The sequence below is a fragment of the Heptranchias perlo genome, chromosome 6 (assembly GCF_035084215.1).
Source record: "Heptranchias perlo isolate sHepPer1 chromosome 6, sHepPer1.hap1, whole genome shotgun sequence".
NCBI lineage: Eukaryota > Metazoa > Chordata > Chondrichthyes > Hexanchiformes > Hexanchidae > Heptranchias > Heptranchias perlo.
The window spans coordinates 17,835,832-17,863,670 of record NC_090330.1 but is presented as its reverse complement, the minus strand read 5'-3'; the positions used below and the strand labels follow the sequence as shown (position 1 = coordinate 17,863,670).

At 45.9% G+C, this 27,839-nt stretch overlaps 1 protein-coding gene across 1 annotated transcript in view; it reads left to right on the top strand.

The window, feature by feature from the left end:
• LOC137322793 (rho guanine nucleotide exchange factor 17-like) overlaps positions 1-27,839 on the top strand; it is a 395,934-nt gene that overhangs the window by 336,786 nt on the left and 31,309 nt on the right. Inside the window, exons 10-14 of the mRNA XM_067985863.1 lie at positions 6,002-6,120; positions 10,350-10,563; positions 15,445-15,518; positions 20,182-20,375; positions 22,145-22,410. Coding sequence (XP_067841964.1) covers positions 6,002-6,120; positions 10,350-10,563; positions 15,445-15,518; positions 20,182-20,375; positions 22,145-22,410 — 867 coding nt within the window. The remainder of the gene's footprint in view (positions 1-6,001; positions 6,121-10,349; positions 10,564-15,444; positions 15,519-20,181; positions 20,376-22,144; positions 22,411-27,839) is intronic.

The window sequence follows — 27,839 nt, the reverse complement described above, 5'->3', positions numbered from 1 at the left end:
CAGGGAACCAACCGACAGGATCCACCATCTCCTTTTCCCGCAGGGTCTCGAGGACGTTACGTGCGGACCACTTGCTGATCGCCTTGTGGTCAAAGGTGTTTTTCTGCACAAACTTTTCCACGAAGGACAGGTGGGGCGGAACGGTCCAACTGGACGGAGCATTCCGTGGCAGCGAGGCCAGGCCCATCCTTCTCAACACCGGGGACAGGTAGAACCTCAGCACGTAGTGACACTTTGTGTTTGCGTACCGAGGGTCTATGCACAGCTTGATGCAGCCGCACACAAAGGTGGCCATCAGGATGAGGGCCACGTTGGGCACTCCTTTCCCCCCTTTCTCTGGAGAATTGTACATCGTGTCCCTGCGGACATGGTCCATTTTTGATCTCCAAATAAAGTGGAAGATGGCTCGTGTGACTGTCGCGGCGCAGGAGCGAGGTGTGGGCCAGACCTGTGCCAAGTACAGCAACACCGAGAGCACCTCGCACCTGATGACCAGGTTCTTGCCCACGATCGAGAGGGATCGTCGATCCCACAGTCCCAGTTTCTGCTTAACCTTGGCAATACGCTCCTCCCTGTTCTTGGTGCACGCCCCGGCCCCCCCGAACCAGATCCCCAGCACCTTCAGGTAATCCGATCTGATGGTGAAGGGGACAAAGGATCGGTCGGTCCAGTTCCCAAAGAACATGGCCTCGCTCTTGCTGCGATTTACTCTGGCCCCCGAGGCCAGTTCGAACTGGTGCTCATCAATCTGTGGACCGACAGCTGATCCGAGCAAAAGAAGGCGACGTCGTCCATGTACAGGGAGGCCTTGACCTGCGTGCCTCCGCTGCCTGGGATCATCACCCCTCTTACGCCCGCATCCCTCCTGATGGATTCGGCAAAGGGTTCGATGCAACACACGAACAAGACGGAGGAGAGAGGACAGCCCTGCCTGACTCCAGATTTGATCGGAAAGCTTTCTGATTCCCACCCGTTGATTGAAACTGCGCTACTGATGTCTGTGTAGAGCAGTCGGATCCAATTGCGGATTCCCTCCCCAAATCCCATTTTGGAGAGCACGTCCATCATGTACGTGTGGGATATTCTGTCAAAGGCCTTCTCCTGGTAAAGGCTGATCAGGCAGTTGTTCACCCCCCTGTCCCCTACATAGGCGATCGTATCCCTGAGTAGCGCCAGGCTATCAGAGATCTTCCTGCCAGGTACAGCGCAGGTCTGATCGGGGTGGATCACCACCTCCAGGGCTGACTTGACCCGATTGCCGATGACCTTGGACAGAATTTTGTAGTCCACGTTAAGTAGTGAGATGGGTCGCCAATTTTTGATTTCTTCCCTCTCCCCCTTCTGCTTGTAGATGAGGGTGATGATGCCTTTCCTCATGGAGTCTGACATGCTGCCTGCCAGGAACATACCCCCGTACACTTCCAGCAGGTCTGGGCCTATCCAGTCCCATAGAGCCGAGTACAACTCCACCGGTAAGCCGTCGTTTCCGGGAGTCTTACTCTTCTCGAAGGAACGGACGGCCTTTGTCAGTTCATACAGAGTTAGCGGGTGATCCAGACTCTCCCGCTTGCTGTCGTCTAGAACCTCCATGATAGACGACAAGAAGGACTGGGAGGTCGCGCTGTCTGTGGGCTTCGCGTCGTACAGTCCGGCATAAAAGGATTTGCAGATCCTCAGTATGTCGGGCTGCGAGGATGTGTGACCGAGCCGTCCTCTTCCTTCAGGCTGCTGATCACAGAGCTCTCACTGTGCACCTTTTGGAAGAAGAAACGCGAGCAAGTCTCGTCCTGCTCCACGGAGCGGACTCTGGACCGGAAGATGATCTTGGAGGCCTCGGAGGCAAAGAGCGAGGCTTGCTGGTCCTTCACCTCTCTGAGTTCCTCCCTGACATCGATCCCCAACGACTGCAGCAGGAGAAGATTCTGCATGCTTTTCTGGAGTCGGGACGTTTCCCTCTGCCTCTCTCTCGCCTTCTGAACACCTTTGAGGATGAAGAACCTCTTGATGTTCACCTTGATGGCTTCCCAACAGTGCACTGGAGAATCAAAGAGGGGCTTTACGGTTCTCCAACCTTCGTAATCCCTCTTCAGTTCCTCAATGTTTCCTGGGGTCAACAGTTTCACGTTCAGCTTCCATATCCCCCTGCCCACTCTCTGATCGTCCTGTAGGTGACAGTCGGCCAGGAGGAGGCAGTGGTCAGAGAAGAACACCGGTGTGACCTTGGTGGATCTGACCTTGAGCTTCGGGGATACAAACAGGAAGTCTATCCTGGAACGGACGGACCCGTCTGGTCTGGACCAGATGTATTGACGCGCCGCTCCGTCTGCAGGGTTGCTGAAGACGTCGCACAGCTTGGCGTCTTTCACCGCTTCCATCAGGAGTTTGGACGTGGTGTCCAGTTTGCTGTCGGCTCTGCCGGATCGTCCAGCCGCATCGATGATGCAGTTGAAGTCATCGCCGAGAATGACCGGCCTGGACGTCGCCAGCAGCAGTGGGAGCTGCTGAAAGACGGCCAGCCGCTCGTTCTTCAGAGACGGGGCGTACACGTTGATCAGCCGGAGCGGAGCATTTTTGTACATTACGTCTGCTACGAGGAGGCGGCCCCCCACCACCTCCTTTACTTCGGTGATGGTGAAGTTGCCTCCCCGCAGCAGAATCCCCAGGCCGGAGGCACGGCAATCGTTGCCTCCCGACCAGATCGACGGCCCGTGGGCCCACCGCTGCGACCATTGCCGGTAATTGCTGAGGTGCTGCACTCTTGCAAGAACAGCAGGTCGCTCTTGACCTTGACCAGGTAGTCCAAGGTCGACACACATCGCGTGTTGAATTTAACGCTACGCACGTTAATGGATGCAACTCTCAGACCCATTTTAACAACAGTTTAAAGTCTCACCCGACAGTCCGTTTGCTGTTTCCAGCTCTTGGCCGTGTCCCTGCATCCAGGTGATCTGTGCAAAGTGTTCCACGCTCCCTGAGCTGAGGTACGAGTCCTGTTCTGCCTCAGAGAGGGGGTCATCGTTCCGCCGGGGTGACATCGGCGGCGTGGTGTCGGGTGAAGAGTTCGTGCGATTCTCGATCGGTTGGGGCTCCTCGTTGTCGCTTCTCCCGGTTTCCCGGAGCTGTTCTTCGCTCTCTGCGGTGCTGCTCCCGGTGTCCCGGAGCTGGTGTGCGCTGGGCACTACGATGCTGCCGGCGTCCCGGAGCTGGAGGGTGCTGGAGGCGTTGTCGCTCCCAGTGTTCTGGCGATGGGGGCTGTCGATCGCGTCGGTGTCGCCTTGGACATTTTGCCGCTATCGGTGGGACGTCTGACCGCTTCGCTCCTGTCGTCCCTCCTCGTCAGACGCGGGGTAGTCGCTGCAGTCCGACTGCGACTCGAGCGCTCTTTTACCCCTGGTTGCAGTGTCGGCAGGAGATCGTTTCCTTTCCTCTGGCTTCCTCTCTCTGTTCTTCTTGCTCACTAGCTGCCATTCTTCCTCTGCTGCCTCCTCGTCCATGGACTCTGTCGGCAGGTGGGGAGGCTCGGAGCTGGGTGTCGAGGTCTGGCAGTTTTCGGATTGACCCTTTCCTCGCTCCTTATCTTCCTGGGTCAGGGTCTTCTCGGAGGGGGTCGCGGCGGGGCGAGGGGTCTTGGCCTTCTTTGGGGCAGCCTTGCTTGTTGCCCCCTCCTCCTCCGCTGTATTGCTCTTGGCCACCTGGGCGTAGCTGAAGCTGCGTTTGGGGCAGGCCCTGTAGTGTTGGCCATCCTCCCCGCACAGGTTGCAGCGCTTGCTCTCCTTGCAGTCCTTAGCCCTTCCTGCTTGCAGTTCTTGCAGACGGCTGCAGTGCAGGAGGCCGCCACGTGGCCGGATTTGCCGCAGGTGCGACAGACTCTGGGTTGCCCCACGTACATGATGTACCCTCGACTTCCTCCGATGGCGAAGCTGGAGGGGGGGTGGAGGATGTTGCTGTGGGCGTCCACTCTCAACGTTGCCGTGACCTCCCTCTTGCTGGTTCAGATCTCGAACTGGTCGGTGACGTCAACACTGTTCTCCGCCCCGTTGACGTATCTGGCGAGGAACGTCAGCACATCGATGACCGGGACGTGTGGGTTGTACGTGTGTGCAATCAGCTTCCAATTCCTCTGCGTTGGGAGGGTGAAGAGCGGCTCCGCAGTGAGAATCGCCAGCGGTCCTTTGCTCCCCTTCTCCTTGAACACCTGAAGAAGCTTCTGGCATCCAGCGACGGTCTTAAAGGTGACATCAAAGTATCCGCTTCGAGGAAAATCCTGTAGGCAGAAGATGTCCGCTGCTTTGAATCCACAGCTCTCGACCAAAACTCATCTCACAAAAAACGCACGATCCAGCGGCGTAACGCTTTCAACTGTCTTTACCGTCACCCTGACGGTGTTTGGCACACCCTGGCCTAGTGCCCGGGTGCCCTTCACTGTCATTGCAGTATTGATGTCGTCCCTATGCAAATTTAGGAGCGGAGCCAGCACCTGAATCGACCAATCGCAGCAAAGTCCGCACTTTGCGAGTGCATGAGGTTGCAGCCAGCGTTCCGATCCGTTCAGATCCAAATAATCCCTAATAAGAACACACTTGATCTTAGCCAAATACTGTGTATCATAAAACGGATTTACTCCATAGGCTTTACTTTTCTTGCTCAAAGCTCAGACAGTGCCGCATTCCTTATCACCACTGGCCAGTTGTGAGTATAGTTTTAAACAGGGCAAGAGTATAGTTTAAATCAGCTTTGTCAGCAGTAACAGGATTAAGCTGCACAGTTTCCCCAATTACGGGCCAAAATTGGTTGTGTCTGGAGACTCCCAAGATGTTACGAGACAGCTGGAAGATATACAGAGACATTCCCAGCTCCAAAAAGCTTCCTTTTCCCCCATTAGAGAAGCAAAAAGTGCTTGAATGAACTGAGTCCATTTTCAGTTGCTCTTCTGCCCGACTCATTCATACACTTGGCTTGATTTGGTCTGGAATCGTGAAATTGTTTTTTGGGTCAAATTTAATTGCATAGACTCAGTCGGTGAGGCTTTAGGGCATGTCAAGAACTAATGCAAACTAAAGTGATTCTGGTTGACTGTCCATGCACTGGAGCCTGGGGCGCTGGGGAACACATGCACCAAGAGTATAGCTCTTGTCAGACAGACCCTGTGACTTTTTAAAATCTCATATCGTGCACATTATAAGACTTCTAATTCCAAGGCTTCTGTTGAAAAATGAAAGGATTTATCTACTCGGAGTACTGTTTTACAAAATATGGAATTCATTTGGAGAATTAGGCTGCAATTATGTAACATTTTTTAATTATTATTTTAATGTATCATTCTAATATGAAATACAAACTAAGAACGTGTATAGGCATATAGACCAAGAAAGGTTTCTCGTAATGTTTAAGACTTAAACATCAGTTTCCAATTCTTAAAAATGAACTTGCTGGGCTTTGCTTCCCTTACTTAAGGAGGACCATAGCATCCATCGCTGAAGTAAAATTGCTGTGAATCCATGAATAGCTCATGAGCGGGAATTCAGGGCCTGTCTCATAATCAAACACTTGTAGCCATTTGAAGGCAGTCCCAGTCCTGTTGTATTTAATGGGTGATGTTCAATGGGTTGTGGAGCCATTTCATGTTATATATAAATATAATTGACTCCCAGACCAGATTGCATTGGTTCTTATATATTAGAATGCAGTGATTAGATTGTATCTCTATGTCCCTATCTCTGTAACCTCCTCCAGCCCTACAGCAGTCCGAGAACTCTGCGTTCCTCCAGCTTTGGCCTCTTGTGAATCCCCCACTTCCTTCACCCTACCATTGGCAGCCGTGCCTTCAGCATTCTAGGCCCTAAGCTCTGGAATTCCCTCCCTAAACCTCTCCACCTCTCTCTCCTCTTATGAGACACTCCTTAAAACCTACCTCTTTAACCAAGCGTTTGGTCACCCGCCCTAAATGTCTTCCATTTTGATTGGTCTCTAATTCTTGTTTTAATTTTGCTGTGTGTTGTAGGGACATCCCAAGCCACAAACCGGGAAAACATCCAGAAAACACTCAATCGACTGGAGGAAGATTTCAGCATCTTGAGTCAGATTAGCACATTGGCAGAGACGCTCAGTATTTCACATCAGGTATGGGCTGATGACATGTAAATGACGACTTTCTAAATGGTTTTGAGATGATATACAATACACATTAAAAAACAGAAGCTGCGGTTTTCTTACAGAACTGGTGCATCCTCTTAAGAGTTAGGGTCGTGGCACTGGGACAGTGATTGTAAATCTGTCAGTTAATGTCGCCATCAAAGCCAGAAAGAGGAGATATAACTTTTACTATGAGGTCACTATAATGTTTTGGAGTTTCTTTTATTGTTTTTATTCTAGATATACAGTCCCCACCATTAAACTATAATAAGGTTGTACCAATGAAATAACTCCCATAGTTATTAACAGTGCAAACAGCTGCCTGAAGTCTCCACTTTCCAGCCACCTCCCGTAATCACTAACAGTGTGAACAGCTGATTGAAGCTGACTTTGCCTGAAATCAGCGGAGCTTTTCAATCGGTAAGTAGTGAACTGCCCGAAATAGCCAGCATCGCTTAATACGTTCTAAGCGGCACCTTTGCAATTGCCTCTTACGATGATGACTAACGGTTGGCGCCATTTGCCCGATATAGGCGGCTGTCCATGATAAGTGTGGACAGTATAAGTGGTGGGGATTTCCAAGTTTCAGACTCCCCTTTGCGAGCCTCTGCTCCCCACTTCCCAAAGAGTGTTCATCATTTGCCATGATATCTAGGTAGAATTTGGCAGCATGTCTGGAAAAGCAAACCTTTTCCAGTGTATTTCAGCCATTGATTCTAACTTGTGGCTTCGTAGCATGCTCTTTGTTTTGACAGAGTAACACTAGACTATGCCTTATTTCGGGCTTTAACCGCCAAACAAGTTTACTGAACAGTAAATGAACAAGCAAATAGTAGCAGAAACACAAGATATGTTTAACAGTGGTTGTTAAGCTTTGCTAGCTCCTCATATAGTAACAAAATAATAAACAGTTTGCCACACTATGTTCTAATCAATTTTCATGTGTACTGGTCATTTTCCTTTTCTCACCAACAATGGAAGTTATCTGGCTTAAGTAACTCTATTTGGAGGTTCCAGGCAAACCCTCTGATTTGAAAAAGGCAGACAAATGCTTCCAAATCAGTGAATGGAAACAGGCAGAATTTAAATAACCTACTACTGCCTCCTTAAGATCAGCAACCATAACTGCCTCATCTTCCTCTCTCACCAACCTTCCTGCCCAGCATTCCCAATGGTGCTAATCTTCCACCCCAGCTCCTCCTACCCATCCCACTCACTCACCCACCACCAATCCCTGGACTCTGCTTGCAGATCAACAATCACTGCTCCTCTCCGCATTTTCCTCCAGTACGTCTGCTCGATCATGATCAAAGTCCTTGCCACTCACAACCTTATTGTGGATGATCGTAATAAAATTATGGCTGACAGGTGGCCACACCTTGTTCCTTACTGAAGCCTCCCCACCTGGCTATACTTTCTGCCACAGACCCCAACCAAACCTTGGCCTCTCTACCTACTCCTGGCACCTTCTCCTCCTTCAAGCACCTCACCTTGTTCCACCACTCTTATCTCTCCTTTAAAATCCTCATGGAGGATGCAGAGGAAGAGCACAGCCCAGCAGTACTGTGAGCTGCCAGAGCTGTAAGGCAGCAAATTATTGAGGAGAGAGTCTCCTGAACCACCCCTCCCCTTCCCAGAGCACCATGCTGTCAAAAGGTACAACTTCATAGGTGTTCCTGATAGATCACTAAGATTCTGAAGACCAATAGCTATACCAAAACCAAAACATTTTTCTTCACTACTCCAAAAGACTCCGATTAACAAATTGTTACATGACTGATGCCTATTTTACCTATTCTAGTGCTCCTAAGATGTGGTTCCCCAGTGGCTACAGCTTGGGAGCTGGAAGGCTGCAAAACTTCCACTGAGGACACTTGAGATGGCCGCGGTGGGAGACCTCGAGGAGCTCTGGCCCTCGATGACCCAGCTGCTGGGATTCAGCTTGGGCCAGGGCAGTCTGGCCCAGCAGACTGGCACCAACAAATGCACTGGTTGAACGACTGGCGGGGAAGCAGGCATGCTGTCATCCTGAGGGAGGACTACATCTGCCTCTCCGATGGAGCCAGTGCCACTCTCAGGGGGCTGAGCCTCAGCAATCCCACAGCTCAGCACGAGAACAGCATGCTGGTGTGCTGGGATGCTCCCAAAGCCCATATCCACACTCTCCTTCAGGGTTTGTAACCCTCTATCACCTTTTCCTAATAGGAATTCAACTGGTTCTTTTTTAAAACTTGTCATAGTTTTCTGTTTCACCATCCCAGTTAGAATTTATTCCACAATTTCTGTCACCCTCATACTAAAAATAGCTTGCCTAAATTTCCTATTTTCTTGGACACCCTTAACTTTAAACTGTGTCCCCTAGTCCTCAAATCTACTTTCTTGGATCCAAATTCTCCCTTCCAGTGAAAATCTTAAAGACTTTTATCAAGTCCCCTCTTATCTTCCTCTTCTCCAGAGGACGATGATGGTGACTTGTTAAAAGTGTTTTGTTTTACCTTTAAATTTTGATGCATTTAGCTCAAAACATAAATTTTGCTGGGTAGTCCACCATTTTTTTTCCCTGCTATAACTATCCTTCATTATTCCTGGTTGTTGTTGCTGCTATTTAAATTGCACAATACAAGGGAGTGAGGAATTTCTTTAGGGGTTCTGCACATGCTGCATGATTTAATTAGGGAAGAGGAGACCATGAAAGGCCAACAAATGCAGGCTCAGGAATAGATGAGGCATCTCCCCATCCCCCTCTCTACCCAGGGACCTTCGTTCATAGACCCAGTCCACATATACCTGGAAATGTCAGAGAGGACTTATCTTTACTGTCTCTACTTCACAAGACAAGCTGCCACAGAGTTGCACCATCTGTTTTGAGACAGCATCTGGAACTGGAACAGCTCTTCCCATAGAAGTGAAGATTACCACAACATGAAGCTTTCATGTTACTAGATCCTTGCAAGTCACTGGAGGGGGACATATGTTACATCAGGCAGCCCACAGTGCACATGTATCACTTTCTGTATGGAAAGGAAGCGTCAGGTGGTAGGGTTCCCTCAAGTTCGTGGCTTTGCATGTGGGCATTAGAGCTCCTTGTATCACCTTCATGCCTGCATGAACAGAAGGGTTTGCAGTCAATTAATGTTCAAGCCCCCATGTCGCCACTTAGTCATTGTGAATATTTAGTCCTGCCGTCATCACCAGGTGTCCTTTAATGACCAGCTGCAGCCCTTTCAAAGTTGCTGCTTCACCAGGTCTTATGCTCCCCAGCCAAGTGTGCGTCAGGCCAAGCTAGCTGGAAAATTATTTTATTTGTCAGTGGTCTATTCAAATTAGGAGGAGGGACTCCTGTAGCCAAATGTGGGACCACCCACCCCTGTATTGCTGCATAGACAAGCCAGTGCCATGAGTAAGCTCAACCCCATTTTGCTAGTTGTGCAAAATCAGGACTATAGTGTGCAAATAAACTAGTATTGAATCTTGGTTAGACAACAGTTAGAATATTGTGCACAGTTCTGGTTTCCATATTATAAAAAGCATATGAAGGCAGTGGAGAAGGTGCAAAAAAAGATTTACAAGGATGATACCAGAACTGAGAAGATATACTTATCAGGAAAGGCTGAACAGGCTGGAGCTCTTTTCTCTAGAAAAGAGAAGGCTGAGGGGTGACTTGATAGAGGTCTTTAAGAAAATGAAAGGGTTTGATAGGGTAGACGTAGAGAAGATGTTTCCACTTGTGGTGGAGACCAGAACTAGGGGCTATAAATATAAGATAGTTACCAATAAATCCAATAGGGAATTCAGAAGAAACTTCTTTACCCAAAGAGTGGTTAGAATGTGGAACTCGTTACCACAAGGAGTAGTCGAGGCAAATAGCATAGATGCATTTAATGGGAAGCTAGGTAAGCACATGAGGGAGAAAGGAATAGAAGTGTATGCTGACAGGGTTAGATGGAGGAGTGAGAGGAGTCTCATTTGGAGCATAAACACCGACATAGATCAATTGGGCCAAATGGCCTGTTTCTATGCTGTAAATTCTATGTACCATAATTCTATGTAAATACAGAAGTTGTGTTTGTGAAAGATGAGTGTGTTTCTTGGCTGCATTAGAATGACCCACTCGGCATTATTAATTTTCATTGTGTTGAGCCACATCTTGCTGCTTTGGTGTCCATTTCCCGAATTTACAAATGAACAGAAGTTCCTCCTTTCTTTTCTCTTGATAGAGCCTAGATGACGTCATTAAAGACCTGATGGCCTCTGTTAACCGGGAGCTCTCGGAGAAGCAGTCACTCGCAGTCAGTACGATGTTTCCTCTCACAAAAGTTGAACTAACAGCCACAACAGCTGAGGGGACCGAAACGTTTATTTTTGAGTTCAGTAGTATTGAGGCACGAGCTGGCTTTGAACAAGCGTTCGAGGAAACCAAGAAGAAATTAGGTATACTGTGCCAAAAAATATACAAAATAATATGTATTGGTTAAAACATCCTTTAAGTGATTTGTTTAAATATTTATTTCACAGAGAATCACTTTGAACTACTTAAGTTGTGCCAATTTATATTTAGCTTGTTTTGGACTACTTGCTGCTCATGTAAAGCTGATTTAATTTCATATGAATGTAAATGAGTGGCACCTGAACCCATCTCAAAGGTTAGTCGATATTCTACCTTTGTGCTATTTTTAATGAGTTGGATAAATATTCAGGTGAAGTTTCTCTCTTTGTTACTGCAACAAAGTGATTAACCTTCATTAACCTTTAAATAGGTTAACAACATTATTACATTATCACACAGAGGAATTTCTGCCCCGAGTTGTTTTAAATATCAATCCTGTGCCAACAAGTTAATCCCGTGCCAGTTTATAGTGAGTCATGTACGCATGCTGAGGTGTCCTTTACAAATCTCTAAATCTATCTAGGATCACCTGTGCCAATGTTGCAGGCAAGCCACTTAGCTGCTTTACTGCATCTTCCTGTCTGAAACATTGGTAGTTGGTTGGGAGCTGGCACAGGTGATGTGGATTCATTCAGGATGAAGCGATAAGTTACACCAAGACAACAATATCAACTGCATGTCAGAGTTGACTGTTCTGAGTTAGTGAACACATAATTCTGTAACGTATCTTTGATTACTACATGTTGCTAAGTGAATGGTCGCTTCCATCTTTGGAATGCTGTTAATTCTAATGCTGATGACATCATGACAGAGTGACGGTCGTTTCATTTTGAGTGTTGCTAAAGTCAGAATTGGCCGAGATTTGAGATTAACCTTTTATTTCTACCTTTTCACTGAAGTGATCCTTCAAAAACAGGGTCAGTCCCCTACCCAAAACTGTCTGCAATCACTGCTACGGTGAGAATGTTAAGATGACCAAGAAACTTGGGGATCACATCACCAACTTGGTGACTTGGAGCCCTGCGAATGTCATGGAGGAATTCCTGTTGACAAGCATATCTTGGAGAGATATTGTCAAATAGATACTTCCCCTACGCCAATTTACAGTTTTGAGAAGTTATGTTTTAAGTCTATCTCACAAATATATTTGCATTAATAATGTGTGCGCCACCAACATATTTCACTTTGAACATGTTCGAAGGGCTGTTATCTGTTGTTACAGGTGTAATGATCTATCAAGAGATGGACAAAGACTGCTTAGTCGTGCCGGTGCAGATTTGCATCTGTTGGAATTTATCACTAACTAAGTAAATATAGTCGGCTGTGGAGGGCAAGGGGTTAACGTCTCTCTGAGGTGATCTCATCACTCACAACACCATTTTTGGTAACAAAGGATAAAAGCAAATTAAAGTTCAAGTTTAAATTTCAGAACAGTCATGATCAAACTAGTTTAAAAATATATTTGAAATGGAATGCAGCCAGATATGTAAAGGGCAGGACAAAGGGGAGATATCACTTCTTTGAAAATGTCCTTTGCTCAGGTCAGTTTCCAGATTTCATGTGATTGGCAGTTTTGGCTCATTACTGACAAACCTCTGAACAAGATGATGTTCTATGATTGGTTGATTTGGTGCCAGAGCTTTGTGGAAGAGGCAAAACCATTTCCATTCTGGTCCAACGTCTCTCAGCCAGCAAAATTCACTTGGAGTCAGTTTCCCGTCTCATGTGGTGTCATTCCCATTCTCACTATCTAACCCTTGCAGTCTGTTTACTTCAGGCATGTAAAAGCCTTCAAATGATTGGATGCCAAGTCAATAACGTTCTCCTGGCTTAAGTCATGTTTAGCATGTCATCATGTCCCAGTTATAAATGTTACCATAACTCAGACTTTAAAGAGACAACGATCTCTTTTGATAACCCGCATTAGTTGCATGTCACAGCTTATAAAACCTTAACCACTTGTGGTCATATATCACTAACACACAACCTCAGGAATGGTCTGGATCCCAGAGATGTGCTTGTAAAGGAAAACTGTTCAGCAAAAAATGCAAAAGGAAACACCCTTCATATACATTTTCTTTGCATGGAATTCTGGAGGGAGGGTACATTCTCCTTGGACAAACAGCTGCAGTCTGTGATTGCTTCTGTTGGTAGGCTCCTGCCGTGTACAAAATGATAACAGTGCCTAAAAAGCAAAAGATAAAAACTACTGTATTTACGTTACAGCAGTGTTGCTCGCTAATGAGATGGTGTTGCTACCTCTGAAAACAATGAGACCCATCTGAAGGACTGATTTTCCTTCGGCCCCTACTCTGTCTGAACTTCAGCAGGCCGGGAGTTCCACCTTCCCCCTTGACCCCAGGGTCATTTGAATGTAATGGGTCAGCTACCAGTGGGATTCCCACCTGCACTGGGGAGCCCGCTTCATGGGAGCGAAAGAAATCGCTGCTGCAGGCCTCAGGACCCAGTGGCCTCGGGACAGCCGAAGGAATTATTTAAATTTTTTTTTAAAAAAATTAGGGCATAAGGGGTGTAATCAATTGCCCTATAAAAGTTAAATATACTCTTCCCTGCCATAGCAACACTGTACACCAGGAGTGCATGGTGTTCTATACTGCAATTGATAGAAAATATGTCGTGATATATTTCTGTCATTTGCACCTCATTATAATATGTCCACCCATATTTTAACAGGTATATGGAGCACTTCCGGTGGGAAAACTTGGAAGTGGCAATGGGCAGCGGGAATGCCAGCTGAAAAGCTCCCTGCCCGATTTGGCTCTTCTGCCTGCAGGAGCTATGCCAGCAGTGGTGGTGTAACTCCAGTCGAACATCTGCTCTCTAGTTTCAGTCACACCACTGGAGACAGCAGCACATATAAACATGGGATCCAGAACACCAGTTGTCATTATTTAAGGCTGTATGAACAGGATAGTGATTCAATTTTTTTGCATGCTGGCCTGTAAGATCTTCCCCAGCCAGCAGAGAAGGTTCGGGAACCAGAAAATAAAGTCTGAAATCGTTACTTGCAACTGCTTAAATGACATGGAACTTGCTCCTTTAGGGGGCAAATGGGACAAATTCTACAACACTAGCAGCCTTGAAATATATTACAACCTATTTCTTCAGGCATGCATTTGAAGGAGGACGGGAATAATATAATATAAAATAAAAGCAGAAAACGCTGGAAACAATTAGCAGGTCAGGCAGCATTTGTTGAGAGAGAAACAGAGTTAAGGTTTCAGGTCGAGAACTCAAATCAGGGTTCTAAGAGGTCATCGACCTGAAATATTGGGGGTGATTTTAAACCGCAAGAACGGGTGGGTTGGGGGCGGTTGGGAGATGAAAATAGTTGCTTCTTGGATCACAACAGCAACCCGGCTTTATTTCCGGGTTTAACGTCGGCACGGAAAAGTACAGACTTCCCACTGGGAATGCAAAGTCCAAATATTTTGCGGTTGCAACCCAAAAAAACAATTATTTTCAACTCCCACCCGGCCCCCACCCACCCTTTCTTGGGGTTTAAAATCACCCCCGTTAACTCTGTTTCTCTCTCCGCAGATTGTCATATCAATTCCAAACTATATAACCTGATCTGCCTGTACTGTTTAATAAAGATTAAGGAGATAGTATCTGAAGTATGGGCCTGTATTTGTGCCTTTGTTCCTGACTGATCCCAGCTTTTGAAATACATACGATTCTCCTGTTGTGTAATGTCTAAAGAATTATTTTCTGCAAGCAGCCAATACTTGGTCTTAAAAAGTGAAATGGCAAAGATTTACTGACTCATTTCCTTACGATCCTTAGCATAAATAATATTGAACTGGAATCTTGTTACAATTTGGATCCTGCTGCGTATAAACCACCAGTGGCAAGGCACATCTAGCTACTTGATTGATCTCGTTAGCATTGTTTTTCATTAATACCACAAAAGGTGCTGTTTTTACAATTGAAAAAACTGTCACTCGTACTTTTTTGTTCATTTTTCTCCTTTATATGTTAGCAACATAAATTAAATGCTGTTGAAGCCTAGCATAAAAGGTCAGTGAAGTACTAACGGGGATTGAACCTTCTTGTTTGTGAAGCATTCTTACAAGCACATTCCCAGACTGTTGTTGCGACATCTTTCTACATGAATATATATAAATGCACTTGAAAGACTGAAGTTGGATCGTGGTTGCAGCTTCAAGCCCAAATTGTCTTAAATTTGATGAGTCTCACCAGTAAATGAGCTCTGGGAGGTTTTACATTTCACTTCCGTTTTAGGAGAGCAGCGTTCAAGCAGAGACCCATGATCTCCAAGTACTGTTCTCCATTTTTTTTCCCTTGAGTCAACATGGCCTTGATGAAGGGCCAATCCTTCCAACCTCTGCTCACAGGATCTAGGAAAATGTGGGTCCTGCTGCTGCCACCATCATGGAGGTTAGGCTGTTTATATCAGGGTGTGCCACTGATAGCATTATTTGAACTGGAAAGATGTTGGGATAGATTTTCCTGGTCTTGTCCCTTAGCATATTGGATCGTCGTCTTGCAGTGAATGCAGGAAAATCAGATGGGCAGGTGGACATGCTTATAAGGGAGCCAGTATGATTTTTCCATCCATTCATATTAGTGGATGAAAAATCAAGTGGACTCTTTTACCAATGTGCGATCCACTTTGCCCGATTTTCCTGTATTTGCTGCACCTAGATGATTCGATAAGCCCAGGTGGAGAAACAGAGAAATCTACCTCATTGGTTTATTCCTTCCAATACTGGTGCTTCCATATTCCCTTTTGAATGGAGTGACAGAAAAAAAATCAAGTCTTTTAAGTGTAAAGTATCAGCTACATGCATTCCTTCAATGGGTGATCAGCCTTGGCTTTGTTCAATTGCTTTTATCTTCAGTCCATAGCTTTAGGCTTGTTCTGTTTATTTGTTTTGCAGCTTTGAACAAAGATCACTGGGACCCAGAATTCCTGAAGGCCATTCCCATCATGAAGACACGGAGTGGAATGCAGGTAGTTTGTCTGAGTCTTATTTATAAAAGACAAAAGTTAGGAAATTACCACTAGTGATATTATGGCAGGCACACTTAATGTGCTTATAGCAAATTCCTTTCTCCACTTATTTTAATTATTTCACTAAACTAATGGAAGCAGGAAATTGATACAAGTGTGTTAATTGTTTGTACCATAACCTCACAGACAATAATTTCTAACCTAAAGTGCTTTATCATACTGAGAAAATATTAGAAAATAAACTGATATGACAAATGAGCATGGTTAGTGCAAGGTTACAGGAGACAGAGAGCGGGAGAGAGAGAGACATGGGGTACGAGAGGTGAGAGAGCAGTCATCTATTATACGGGATCCTGTACAAGAGTGTGAGAGACATGCTGGAAGTTCATAGAACTTCTGCTCCTCTGGGCCCCACAAGGAATGTAAAAAATAAATTTGAAAGCTTATTTTTTTCGGCCACTCCTAGACCCGATCCTCCTAGCCACTGAATTGGCCTAGCGGGATGCTCACTGCCGTTTCCAATTCAGAGTGTCAGGTAAAAATTGCAGTTAAGTCCTGATGATGTCATCAGGGCCCGAGATGCATATGTTAAAATGGACCCCGTCGCCTATAAGCGGGTGTCCTCGACATGTGCTCAGGAGAGGGAGGTGAGAATTAGAACCTGCCAACTCCCATCGGCTGATAAAATTGCCACCCGTATTTTTTTATATATTCATTCTCGGAATGTGGGTGTCGCTGGCAAGGCCGGCATTTATTGTCCGTCCCTAGCTGCCCTTGAGAAGCTGGCGGTGGCCCTTCTTCTTGAACCGCTGCAGTCCGTGTGGTGAAGGCGCTCCCACAGTGCTGTTAGGTAAGGAGGTCCGGGATTGTGACTTGGCAACAATGAAGAAACGGCGGTATACGTCCAAGTGAAGATGGTACGTGACTTGGAGGGGAGCTTTGAGGTTATGGTTTTCCCATGCACCTGCTGTCCTTGTCCTTCTAGGTTCAATGTGGATTCCATGCTGCCATTTGCAGTTTCTGATTACATTCCAACTTTAGGGTGGTTTGGAATATGTCAGGCAATCTGCCAAGATACATCAGGTTTAAATTTCAGCTCATTACCCAATTAGAAATTATAATAAATAGTCATATTGTATTTAAAATAAAATGACTGTCTGAAGTAACCAAAAAAGTTCAGACTAGGGGAAGGTTTTAGGGAATATTAGAATAGTGGATTAATCAACTAGGGCCTAATCTCTGGTCTGTCCTGAATCAGCTGATCACAGCTAGGAGAGCACTGAGGTTGTTACAATTGGCTGCTGCACCTCTGAGTTAGATAGGGGGGAAAACCAGCCAGGACTTCCCCTCCTGATCGAGATTAAATGACCCCTGCCTGAAAGTGCATGTGTGGAAGATGGATGAGAACAGGATTAGGTTGAACTGCATTAATGTCCACAGTCAAATAACCTCCTCAGACTCATTCCAGGCTCATATATGAAGTGTGGCAACTTTGGTGCAAGGAGCTGGCATAGACACGATGGGCCGAATGGTGTCCTTCTGTGCTGTAAACTGCTAGAAACCTAGCATCTGTGAAACTGTACCCAACTATGAGTTACTCCCTTCAGGTGAGGAAAGATAAAAAGAATCATGGAAAGATAGGAACAGGAAAAGGCTATTTAGCTGCTCAAACCTGTTCTGCCATTCAGTTTAGATCATAGCTGATCTTTACCTCAACTCCATCTCCCTGTATTTGCTCCATATCCCTCGATACCCTTAACTAACAAAAATATATCGATCTCAATCTTGAAAATTTCAATTGACCCAGCATCCACAGCCTTTTGGAGGAGAGAGGTCCAGATTTCCTCTACACATTGTGTGAAAAAGTGCTTCTTGATTTCACTCCTAAATGGCATAGCTCTAATTTTAAGATTATGCCCTCTTGTTCTGGATCCCCTCCCCAACAGAGGAAATAGTTTCTTTGTATCTACTCTATGAAAACCCTATATAATTTTAAACACCTCGATTAGATCCCCCTCAACCTACTAACCTCAAGGGAATAGAAATCAAAATTCATTTCTCTTCAGATGAAAACAAAGTAAAAGAGTTAAAACGTAGCTGCTGCAGCAGTTTGGCTTTTCATGCTGTCCAGCTATCTGTTTCATACGCTGTTGAAAGAGCTTGATTTTATACACTGATGTCATTGTTGGAATCAGGAGCTTCCTGGAGATACATGTAACAGAAACGAGCAAAGCCCATTAGATTGTCCAGGTTATGTCAGCAAACATCATTGAGTCCACTGGAGATATGTCACACTGTCTCTGATAACTAAAAAGTTTTTGTCAAGACGCTCTGAATTCCTGGTTTTAATTTGTATTCAAGCCTGAGGTTGGTAAAATATGATCAGATGTAAGACTGTTGTAATCCTTTGAGGCATACTGGAGTCATTCTGCACAGTAATGGAGAGGATGCGTGTGTGTTTTTTATAAGTTTATTCAAAAATGCTGTGTGTGACCCTCATTTTATTTTATGACATTCACAGTGTTAGAAATACAGAAAATCATTTTTCAGCGGCCTACATAGTTACAAAGCAGTGGGCATGTTAAAAGGGGTAAATATCCTTCAGGTACCCAAAATAATCAATATTGCATCTGGGATAAAAAAATATAGAGAAAAGTTTAATTTGGGTACTATTTCAAGATAAATCATAATATTAGGCTAACGGTACAAAGGTATGAAGTGGTAAAAGTAAAGTTCAGGATGAATATCTATATGTACAGAGTGATTAATACCTGGTCTTCTGGGTAGAATGGAAGAAAATCCTCTGCAATCATTAAGAGGCAGTTAGATGCTGTGATGTGAGGGTCTGTGGATTTCTGTGGAAGAATGAGTTAAATGGGCTGTTTGACTTTCCTCATCTATGACTATCTTTGCGGTCTCGCTCCCTTATGTTGCTAAATCATCTTATTGCTCCATGATCATTCTGGAGGAGAATGAAAACCTGTAACTCCACTTCTCTTCCACTGCCTCCTGTGACCACCCTCCATCCTCATCTCTGAAGCTATATGGAAGGGATTTCTGTATTTCTTTGTCTTCAAAATTGAGTCCATCTACTCAACTGCCTCAAGTTCTGACTCCCCATCTCCTTCTGTGCGTCTGAGCGCCCATTGGACTCTCTTTACTCATCCAATACCAGAATACTTTGCAGCTTCTCCTCTATTCACCTCTCCCCCAATCTACCATCGTTCATCAGACTCATCTCCATTCAAATAGCCTTTCTTGTACTAATGCTTCTGGTCATCATTGATTACTCCCTTTCCACAGGCATTGTTCCCCCCTCCCCACCTTCAAATCTGCTGTCATGAACCCCTCTTTGAAAAGTCCACCCACAATTCCCTCGTTCTCTCCAACTGCCACCCATTTCTAACCCTGTCTTTCTCCTTACGTCTTCCAACATGTACTCTCCACCCAACCCCATGCCCATCACTCCACCTGTTGGAATCCCACCAGTATAGCTGCCATCACACCATATAACAAAGACTGCACTGGCTAAAGTCACCAATTCAATTCTGTGTGATGGTAATCATTGTGTGTTACTGCCTCGATCTCTCTGCTGCTTCAATAGGGTTGAACTTGTTATCCTTCTCCACTGCTTCTCCTTTGGGTCCACCACTGTAACACTGTTCTCTCATGGTTGCACTTCTACTTGTCCCAGCATAGTAAGCACATTTCCTACAATGGCCTCTCCTCCCATGCCATCACGGCCACTTCTGTTGTACTCCAAGGTTCCATCTTTGGCTCCCCTCCTATTCCTCATGCTGCCTCTTGCTGACATTAGTCATAACCATGAGGTTGGTTTCTGTGTTTTTGCCAATGACATCCAGCTTTATCTCTCCATCGCCACCCTCGCCTATAACTGCTGCTATGCCTGTCTGATTATCAAGTTGCGGTGAGCCAACACTTCTTCCAGCTAAACACTGACAAGATCAAAGCCAAATTGTTCAATCCTCACCAAAACCGTATGGTCCAATTTCCCCTTTCCAGTTACTTTCGCAAGCTGAACTCAACCTTAGTATCATCTGAGCTTCAAGCCCTAGATCCAGATTATCACAAGATTGCCGATTCAACCTTCAAAATATTGCCCCCCTCCCCTCCCATCCATCCCTATCTCAATCCGCTATCTGTGAAACTCTCTACCATGGCTTGGCAAACTTCAGACTTGACTTCTCCAGTGCTGTCCTGAACAGCCTCCCAAACTCCACCCTACACAAAGCCCAAGTCTGCCAGCCACACCCTATCCTATACAAAGTCCTATTTGCCTATCCCTCCATCTTCATTGACCTCCACAGTCTCCCACTCCCGTGTGCATTGATTCTAAAATTCTCCTCCTTATCTACAAATGTTGTCTTGTCTTGCTGTAGCCCACTGAGAGAACTGAATTACTCCTGCTGTAAAATATTTATACATAAGGAAGGTTCTTTCACTTGTATCGATTAAGGAAAAATTGTACAGTGAAGGAAGCCTCAGTACAGGCAGACATTTCGGTCAGGGTGAAAACCTCAATGCTTAATATATTAGCTGCCTAACTGTAAGAAACTCTTGTTCATTCAGCAAGGTAGAGTTTAACAAAACTAGATGGTGAAGGGGTTTAAAATGCTGACTGACAATATTGTGCTCTTTCCAGTTCTCCTGTGCATCTCCTAGCCATGGTGGACCGGACAGCACCCATGAGGTCTGGGTATGCAATAGCGATGGGTACGTCGGGCAGGTCTGCTTGCTAAGCATCAAACCCGTGCCCACAGTGGAAGCCTGCATTGCAGTGTGCTCAGCAAGGATTATCTGCATTGCCTCCGTGCCAGGCCTCAGTGGCACCTCCAGGTGGGAATTTGTGCACTTAATCATTCACTCGTAGTCTGAGAGCTGATAACGCTGGAAGAACTTGCAAATTGTAAAAACAATCCATTTTGAACTTAGTTCAGCCAGGTATATTGTAACAAACAGACTGCTTTTCTGTCAGTCCCTTGACCTTTATAAACAAACTTATTTTCCATTAATATGGTATAAAAACCTAAAAGGCATATGAATGGTTGCCCCAATTACCTTGTTTGAAAACAGGTCAGGTTTGTAAAACACCCCAGTGAAGATGGATGACTACTGAGTACAGACTTCTAGAAAATTATCTCACAAGCATGGAAAATTGCACAAGATTAGGCTTATGCACTGAACCCATTATTGTTATTAGTATTGTTTGGCTTGCAAACCCAGTGCACAGAATGATATCCTGCAGACTAAGGAGTATATTTTCCTCATGGTGGAAACCGTTGCAAGTAAGAGTGTGGTGTGTAAACAAGTGAGGAAATCTGTTTGTTTTTGTAATTCCCTTAAAATTGCACTATTGTTTAAAGATGATTTTCTTTCCTTTCCTTCATGAAGTGCTCATATGTAAACAATGAAAGAGAGAAAAGAACTTGTTGAGGGTTGTTAACTGCTTATTAATGTCAGGAATGTACTTGTTGAATCTTTTGTTTTGGGGCTGTTAGGCTTTCTTCAACTTAAAAGTAATTCAGAGAGAGTGATAGTGTCCTGGAGTCAGACCTGATATTAGTTTATGAGTCAAGGTATCAGAAGTATATATTTTTCTCTATTTGTAATGAGTAATTATTGACAATATATATTAAACAATTGCTCTTTAACTGTATACATAGAGGAAAATATGCCGTTAAGTCTTGGCAGATCACACCGTCTGAAATAGGGTTACTGCTTTCCGTGGGATGTAGACAACCATCCCTCTGTTCTCACCATTTCTCACCCAATCCTCACAGTCACATGGTCCACGCAATCAGTCATAGCCTCTGTGCTCACACCTCATCTGGGTCCAAGGAGCTGCAGCTCAATATAAAGTACATGAAATGCTAGTGTGCTTTCTTTGGGGACAAAGCATTATGTAGCAGATTTCTGCTGAGACTCCACATCCTGTAAATCAGTTTGTCAGTGACATAATTATGATCCTCTATCTTCCAGTCAATCTCCTGTGGTGTTGCACACAGGGAGATAAGACCCCTCTGTCCTTGTAAATTACTGCCCCATTTCCAACCTCCCTTTCCTTTCCAAAGTCCTTGAATGTGTTGTTGCCTCCCAAATCCTCTTTCCCGCAACTCCATGTTTGAATCCCTCCAATCAGGTTTCCACCCCTGCCACAGCACTGAAACGGTCCTTATGAAAGTCACAAATGACATTCTATGTGACTGTGACCGTAGTGCACTATCCCTCCTCATCCTGTAGCCTTTGACACGGTTGACCACACCATCCTTCTCCAACACCTCTCCTCTGTCGTCCAGCTGGGTGGGACTGCACTCGCCTGGTTCCATTCATATCTATCCAGTCGTAGCCAGAGAATCTCCTGCAATGGCTTCTCTTCCCGCTCCCACACCATTACCTCTGGAGTCCCCCAAGTATCTATCCTTGGCCCCCTCCAATTTCTCATCTACATGCTGTTGTAAGAGCCATTGTCTGTGCATCCACTGTCATGACTGAGGACAATGTGAGGGGGAAGCCAGCAGAGGGGAGACAATTCAGAGAGAATGAAAGCAAATGGTTTTTTTTTTCTGTGATGGTGATTCTTTTTTTTTTCTCTGCTTTACTTTCAGAGACAGGTCAGAGCTGCTCCTGAGCCCTTCCTGTGTACATCCACACCGAACCAGCACTGTCTCCATGGAAGAACCAACTTCCCAGCAACCTTTCCATATCTCTATTTCAAACTCTGCTCAGTCACTGGGGGAATTGACTGAAAGTGGAAACAGAAGCCTGAACCCATTCGACAGCGATGACACCGAAGATGACGAGTCATCCCCAAGCCCATCAGGCACACTGAGAAGTCAGGCCAGCAGATCCACCATCTCCTCAAGTACAGGGAGTAAGTAGAATCTGAAACTTTCTCATTTTCTTTTTGCTTCTTTTATGTGGTACATCACTCCAATTTTTCTCTCCGTTAGTACTGATGTTCCCAACTCAAACCCTATAACTGGGATGATATGATGGTCTAGGTCACAGGCTGGTTCACAGCCATCCTCAATAATGCCCTGGTTTGTTTATTTATATCCCTAATTATCAGTTGCTTCTCTCTCTATTAGGTTCGTCCCTCTCTCCCATTACCTGCCGACTTGCTTACTACCCTCTGCCAGTGCCACTCTGTAACATGATGATGTGTGAGAGTGGAGCATCTTAGTTATATTCCTTTCTTACCGATTTCTGCCTTTTCTAGTAGGAAACTGTTTGCTTTCGACTTGCACCTCTACATGATAGTCTAGGTGAGATCGGGAACTTGGCAAGTGGGGTACCATATACATGAATCTCCCACCCTCTCAGGCTCCACACATTATCAGCATGTTGTGTTGCCAAAACATCACACCTTGTAAAGCAAAAATAATAATATTACCCAGGCTTCCAAATGTTTTGTTTCTTCTTCATGATTTTTCACTCCAGTTTTCTCCCTTTACACCTTCTGTGGTGAAGTGCTGACTGAAGCTGGGATATGGTTCCATGGGTACTGAGGGTACTCTGCTCTGGGCTGGAGAGGAACTTGCAGTGGGAGGGGGAGGATCCAGTTGTTGGTACGATCAATATAGGTAGGTTGAGCTGGGGCCAGTGTTCTGGCGAATCATATAACTAGGGCGGTAGAGAGGGCTTTAAACTAAATAGTGGGGGCGAGGGATCAAGGAAGGGAAGATGTGATAAATTAAAGAAAGAAGACAAGGCAAGAGAGCAAGGTAGCGATTAGGGAAATGATAATCAGAGAGTGGCAGGAAGGACCAGAGCATGCAAACTTAAGAGTGCGCCAGCAGATAAGGCTAGAGGTTGCAAAAATAGTAAAAAGACAGCACTAAAGGCTTTGTATCTGAATGCGCATAGCATTTGTAACAAAATGGATGAATTGACAGCTCAAATAGAGATAAATATGTACGATCTGATAGCCATTACAGAGACACAGCTGCAAGATGACAAAGGCTGGAACCTGAATATTCAAGGGTACTTGACATTTCGGAAGGACAGGAAGTTAGGAAAAGGTGGAGGGGTAGCTCAGTTAATTAAGGATGACATGAGTATAATAGAGAGAAAGGACCTTAGTTCTAAAGACCAAGATGTAGAATCAGTTTGGGTAGAGATAAGAAATAGTAAAGGCAAGAAGTCACTTTTGGGAGTGGTTTATAGGCCCCTGAATAGTAACCCCCACACTGTAGAACAGGGTATACAGGAAGAAATAATGGGGGCTTGTGAGAAAGGAACAGCGATAATCATGGGTGATTTTAATCTACAGATAGATTGGAAGAATCTGATTGGCAAAGGTAGCCTGGAAGATGAGTTCATAGAGTGCTTTCGGGACATTTTCTTAGAGCAACACGTTCCAGAGCCAACCAGAGGAGCAGGCTGGTCTAGATCTGGTAATGTGTAATGAGACAGGATTAATTAATGACCTCATTGTAAAGGAGCCTCTAGGTAGCAATGATCACAATGTGATTGAATTTCACATTCAGTTTGAGGGAGAGAAGTGTAAGTCTAAGACTAGTGTTTTAAACTTAAATAAGGGCAATTATGAGGGCATGAAGATAGAGCTGGCTAAAGTGAACTGGGAAATTAGGTTAAGGGATAGGTCAGTAGAGATGCAGTGGCAGACATTTAATGAGATATTTCATAACACTCAGCAAAGATACATTCCAGTGAGAAAGAAAGACTCTAGGGGAAGGATGTACCATCCATGGCTAACTAAGGAAGTTAAAGATAGTATCAAATTGAAAGAAAAAGCATACAATTCCATGAAGATTAGTGGCAGGCCAGAAGATAGGACAGAATATAAAAAACAGCATAGAATGACTAAAAGAATAATAAGGAGGGAGAAATTAGAGTATGAGATAAAGCTAGCTAGAAATATAAAAACAGATAGAAAGAGTTTCCACAGATATTTAAAAAGGAAAAGAGTAAGTAAAGTGAGCGTTGGTCCTCTAGAGAGTGAGTCTGGGGAATTAATAACGGAGAATAAGGAAATGGCGGATGACTTGAACAGATATTTTGCGTCCGTCTTCACTGTAGAGGATAGAAATAACATGCCAGAAATAATTGTGAATCAAGAGGTGAAAGGGAGGGAGGAACTTAAAACATTTACAATCACCAGGGAAAGGGTTCTGAAAAAAATATTAGAACTAAAAGCTGATAAGTCCTCAGGTCCTGACGGATTTCATCCGAGGGTCTTAAAAGAAGCGGCTGCAGAGATAGTAGATGCATTGGTATTAATTTTCCAAAATTCCCTAGATTCTGGAAGGGTCCCATCAGATTGGAAAATAGCAAATGTAATTCCTCTATTCAAGAAAGGAGGGAGACAGAAAGCCGGAAACTACAGGCCAGTTAGCTTAACATCTGTCATAGGGAAAATGCTAGAATCTATTAATAAGGAGGTTATAGCAGGGCACATAGAAAATCTCAGTGCAATCAGGCAGAGTCAACACAGCTTTGTGAAAGGGAAATCGTGTTTGACTAATTTATTAGAGTTCTTTGAGGAAGTAACAAGCAACTTGGATATAGGGGATCCTATGGATGTGGTGTACTTGGATTTCCAGAAGGCTTTTGACAAAGCGCCACATCAAAGGCTACAACACAAAATAAGAGCTCATGGTGTAGGGGGTAACATATTAGCATGGATAAAGGATTGATTAGCTAACAGGAAACAGAGAGTAGGCATAAATGGGTCATTTTCAGGTTGGCAAGATGTAACGAGTGGAGTGCCACAGGGATCAGTGCTTGGGCCTCAACTATTTACAATCTATATCAATGACTTGGATGAAGGGACTGAATGTATGGTTGCTAAATTTGCTGATGACACAAAGGTAGGTAGGAAAGTAAGTTGTGTAGAGGACATAAGGGGCCTGATTTTAGCAGGCCTGCGGGTTTCCGGCGGGTTGGGTTTCGGGAGCGTGGTCAACACGCTCGGTGAAATTAGTGGGTTGCCCGCGCGATCGTAGCAGGCAACACACTAATAGGAATCAATTACCTGATCCTCCGGGGTCCACGGCGCTGGCCTGCGCGTCGGGCGGGCTGTGCATGCGCAGTACGATCTGTCAGCTGGAGGCTCTCTAGTTAAAGGGGCAGTCCTCCACTGACAGATGCTGCAACCAATGGAACAAATTGCAGCATGGAGCAGCCCAGGGGGAAGGCTGCTCCCAGTTTAATGATGCCTCACCCCAGGTATCATCAGATGGGGTGAGGAGGAGGGGGAGGACACAGATCTTCCACCTGGCGGGCGGGAGGAAGCGGCCTGCCTCTGCCACCAAGAAGGCCTGGCTCGAGGTGGCAGAGGGGGTCACCTGCGCCACCAACATATGGCCCACCTGCATACAGTGCAGGAGGCGCTGCAATGACCGCAGTAGGTCAGCCACAGTGAGAACACGAAGTCTTTCCCCTACACTCCGTCTGCCACAACATTGCCCCCACCCCACATCTCCTTCGGCACCGCCAACACTACTCTGTCACATCACCCTTCATACCCACTCAAACCCCATCCTCATCTTACCTCCACATACTCACCTCGCCAGTACTCATCCTGCCACTAACACGCAACCCAATCCTCATACAATCTCATTGCTCCATCCCATACTCACCCTCTCGTGCATCTCCCTCACGGCCAGCCTCACTCAACCTGGCACCACCTGTGCTGCAGCCACAGGGCATGCATCACATATGTGCAGTAGGCAGCGTAAGGCAAACGTGTCGTGAGCATGAAGGGGGTGCACAAGGGTGTCTGAGGGTTTGTCATGGGTGTTACCTATATTGAATTTCAGAGCAACAAACAGCACACATTATATTGACACCACCACTGCCATGTCTCCGCGAATCCTGTCCGCTGTGTCCAATAATGTCCGCTCCTGGGTATCACTATGAGGACCCACCACTGATGCCACCCATCGTGTTACTGCAGAGTAGGTGCAGTTGTATTTGCAGGGCTCGTCTGCGCAGACGACTGAGAGACATCGGTGGTGTAGCCGGCTGCACCCTGGAAGGATGCGGAGGAGAAGGTGTGGAGGGCAGTGGTGACTTTGACAGCGACAGGTAAGCAGTTGGTGCTGGGGCCAGCCAGGAGCAGCTCGGCACGAAAGAGGCTGCAGATCTCCACGACTACATGTCGAGCGAATCTGCGCCTCCCTGTGCACTGCTGCTCGGAGAGGTCCGGGGAGCTGCGCCTCGGTCTGTGGACCCTGTGGCGAGGGTAGTGCCCTCTGCGATGCTTCTCTCTCTGCGGTAGCCCTCCCTCCTGCTGTGCAGGTGGGCGTGCAACAACACCGTGTTGGGGGGCTCCACGTCTCTGCGGCGGACGGCGTGGACTGCGAGGCTGCTGGGGCTGGTCATGCTGTTCGTCCTCCGAGGGTGTCCACACACCACCCATCTGGCAGGTGTTGGTCTGAGGGGTTGTGCAGGGTAGGTGGGTGGTTCCTCGGACTGGGGCTGCGGTTTCGTGTCGGTCTGTCCTCTGGCTTGGTGGGGGGTGGTGGGGGCGGTGGCCTCCTGCGTGGGTGAGGGCTCTCCCCCGTGGAGTGCACCTTGGCACCTGCCACAGGCTGCTGGCTGCAACACGCCTGGTTGGAGAGAGACTGTTTCCCCCAGTGTGGGAAACTCACTGCCTTGAACCTAAAATCCCACACTTCCTCTTTTGACAGCTGATTCAGCTCATTAACTGACCTCAACAAGCAAGGTAAGTACTCTCAAGTGGAACCCCGCTGGCTTTAATTGCCTGCGGGATTCCCACCAGCGGGGCTTGCGCGCGCAGCCCCGCACGTCAGCGCGGTACCCGGAAGTGGCCAGGATTTCGTCGCGATCCAGTCACGTGACCGGATATCGGGATTTTCGGGGCCCCCCCGCTGGAAACCCGCCGGAAACCCGACGCCAAAATCGAGCCCAAGGACTCTGCAAAGGGATATAGATAGGTTAAGTGAGTAGGCAAAAATTTGGCAGATGGAGTATAATGTGGGAAAATGTGAACTTGTCCACTTTGGCAGGAAGAGAAAAGCAATATGTTATTTAAAGGGAGAGAGATTGCAGAACTCTGAGGTACAGAGGGATCTGGGTGTCCTAGTACATGAATCACAAAAAGTTAGTATGCAGGTACAGCAAGTGATTAGGAAGGCAAATGGAATGTTGTGATTTATTGCAAGGGGAATGGAATATAAAAGTAGAGATGTTTTGCTAAAGTTGTACAGGGCATTGGTGAGACCACATCTAGAATACTGTGTGCAGTTTTGGTCTCCTTATTTAAGAAAAGACATAATTGCTTTGGAGGCGGTTCAGAGAAGGTTCATTCAA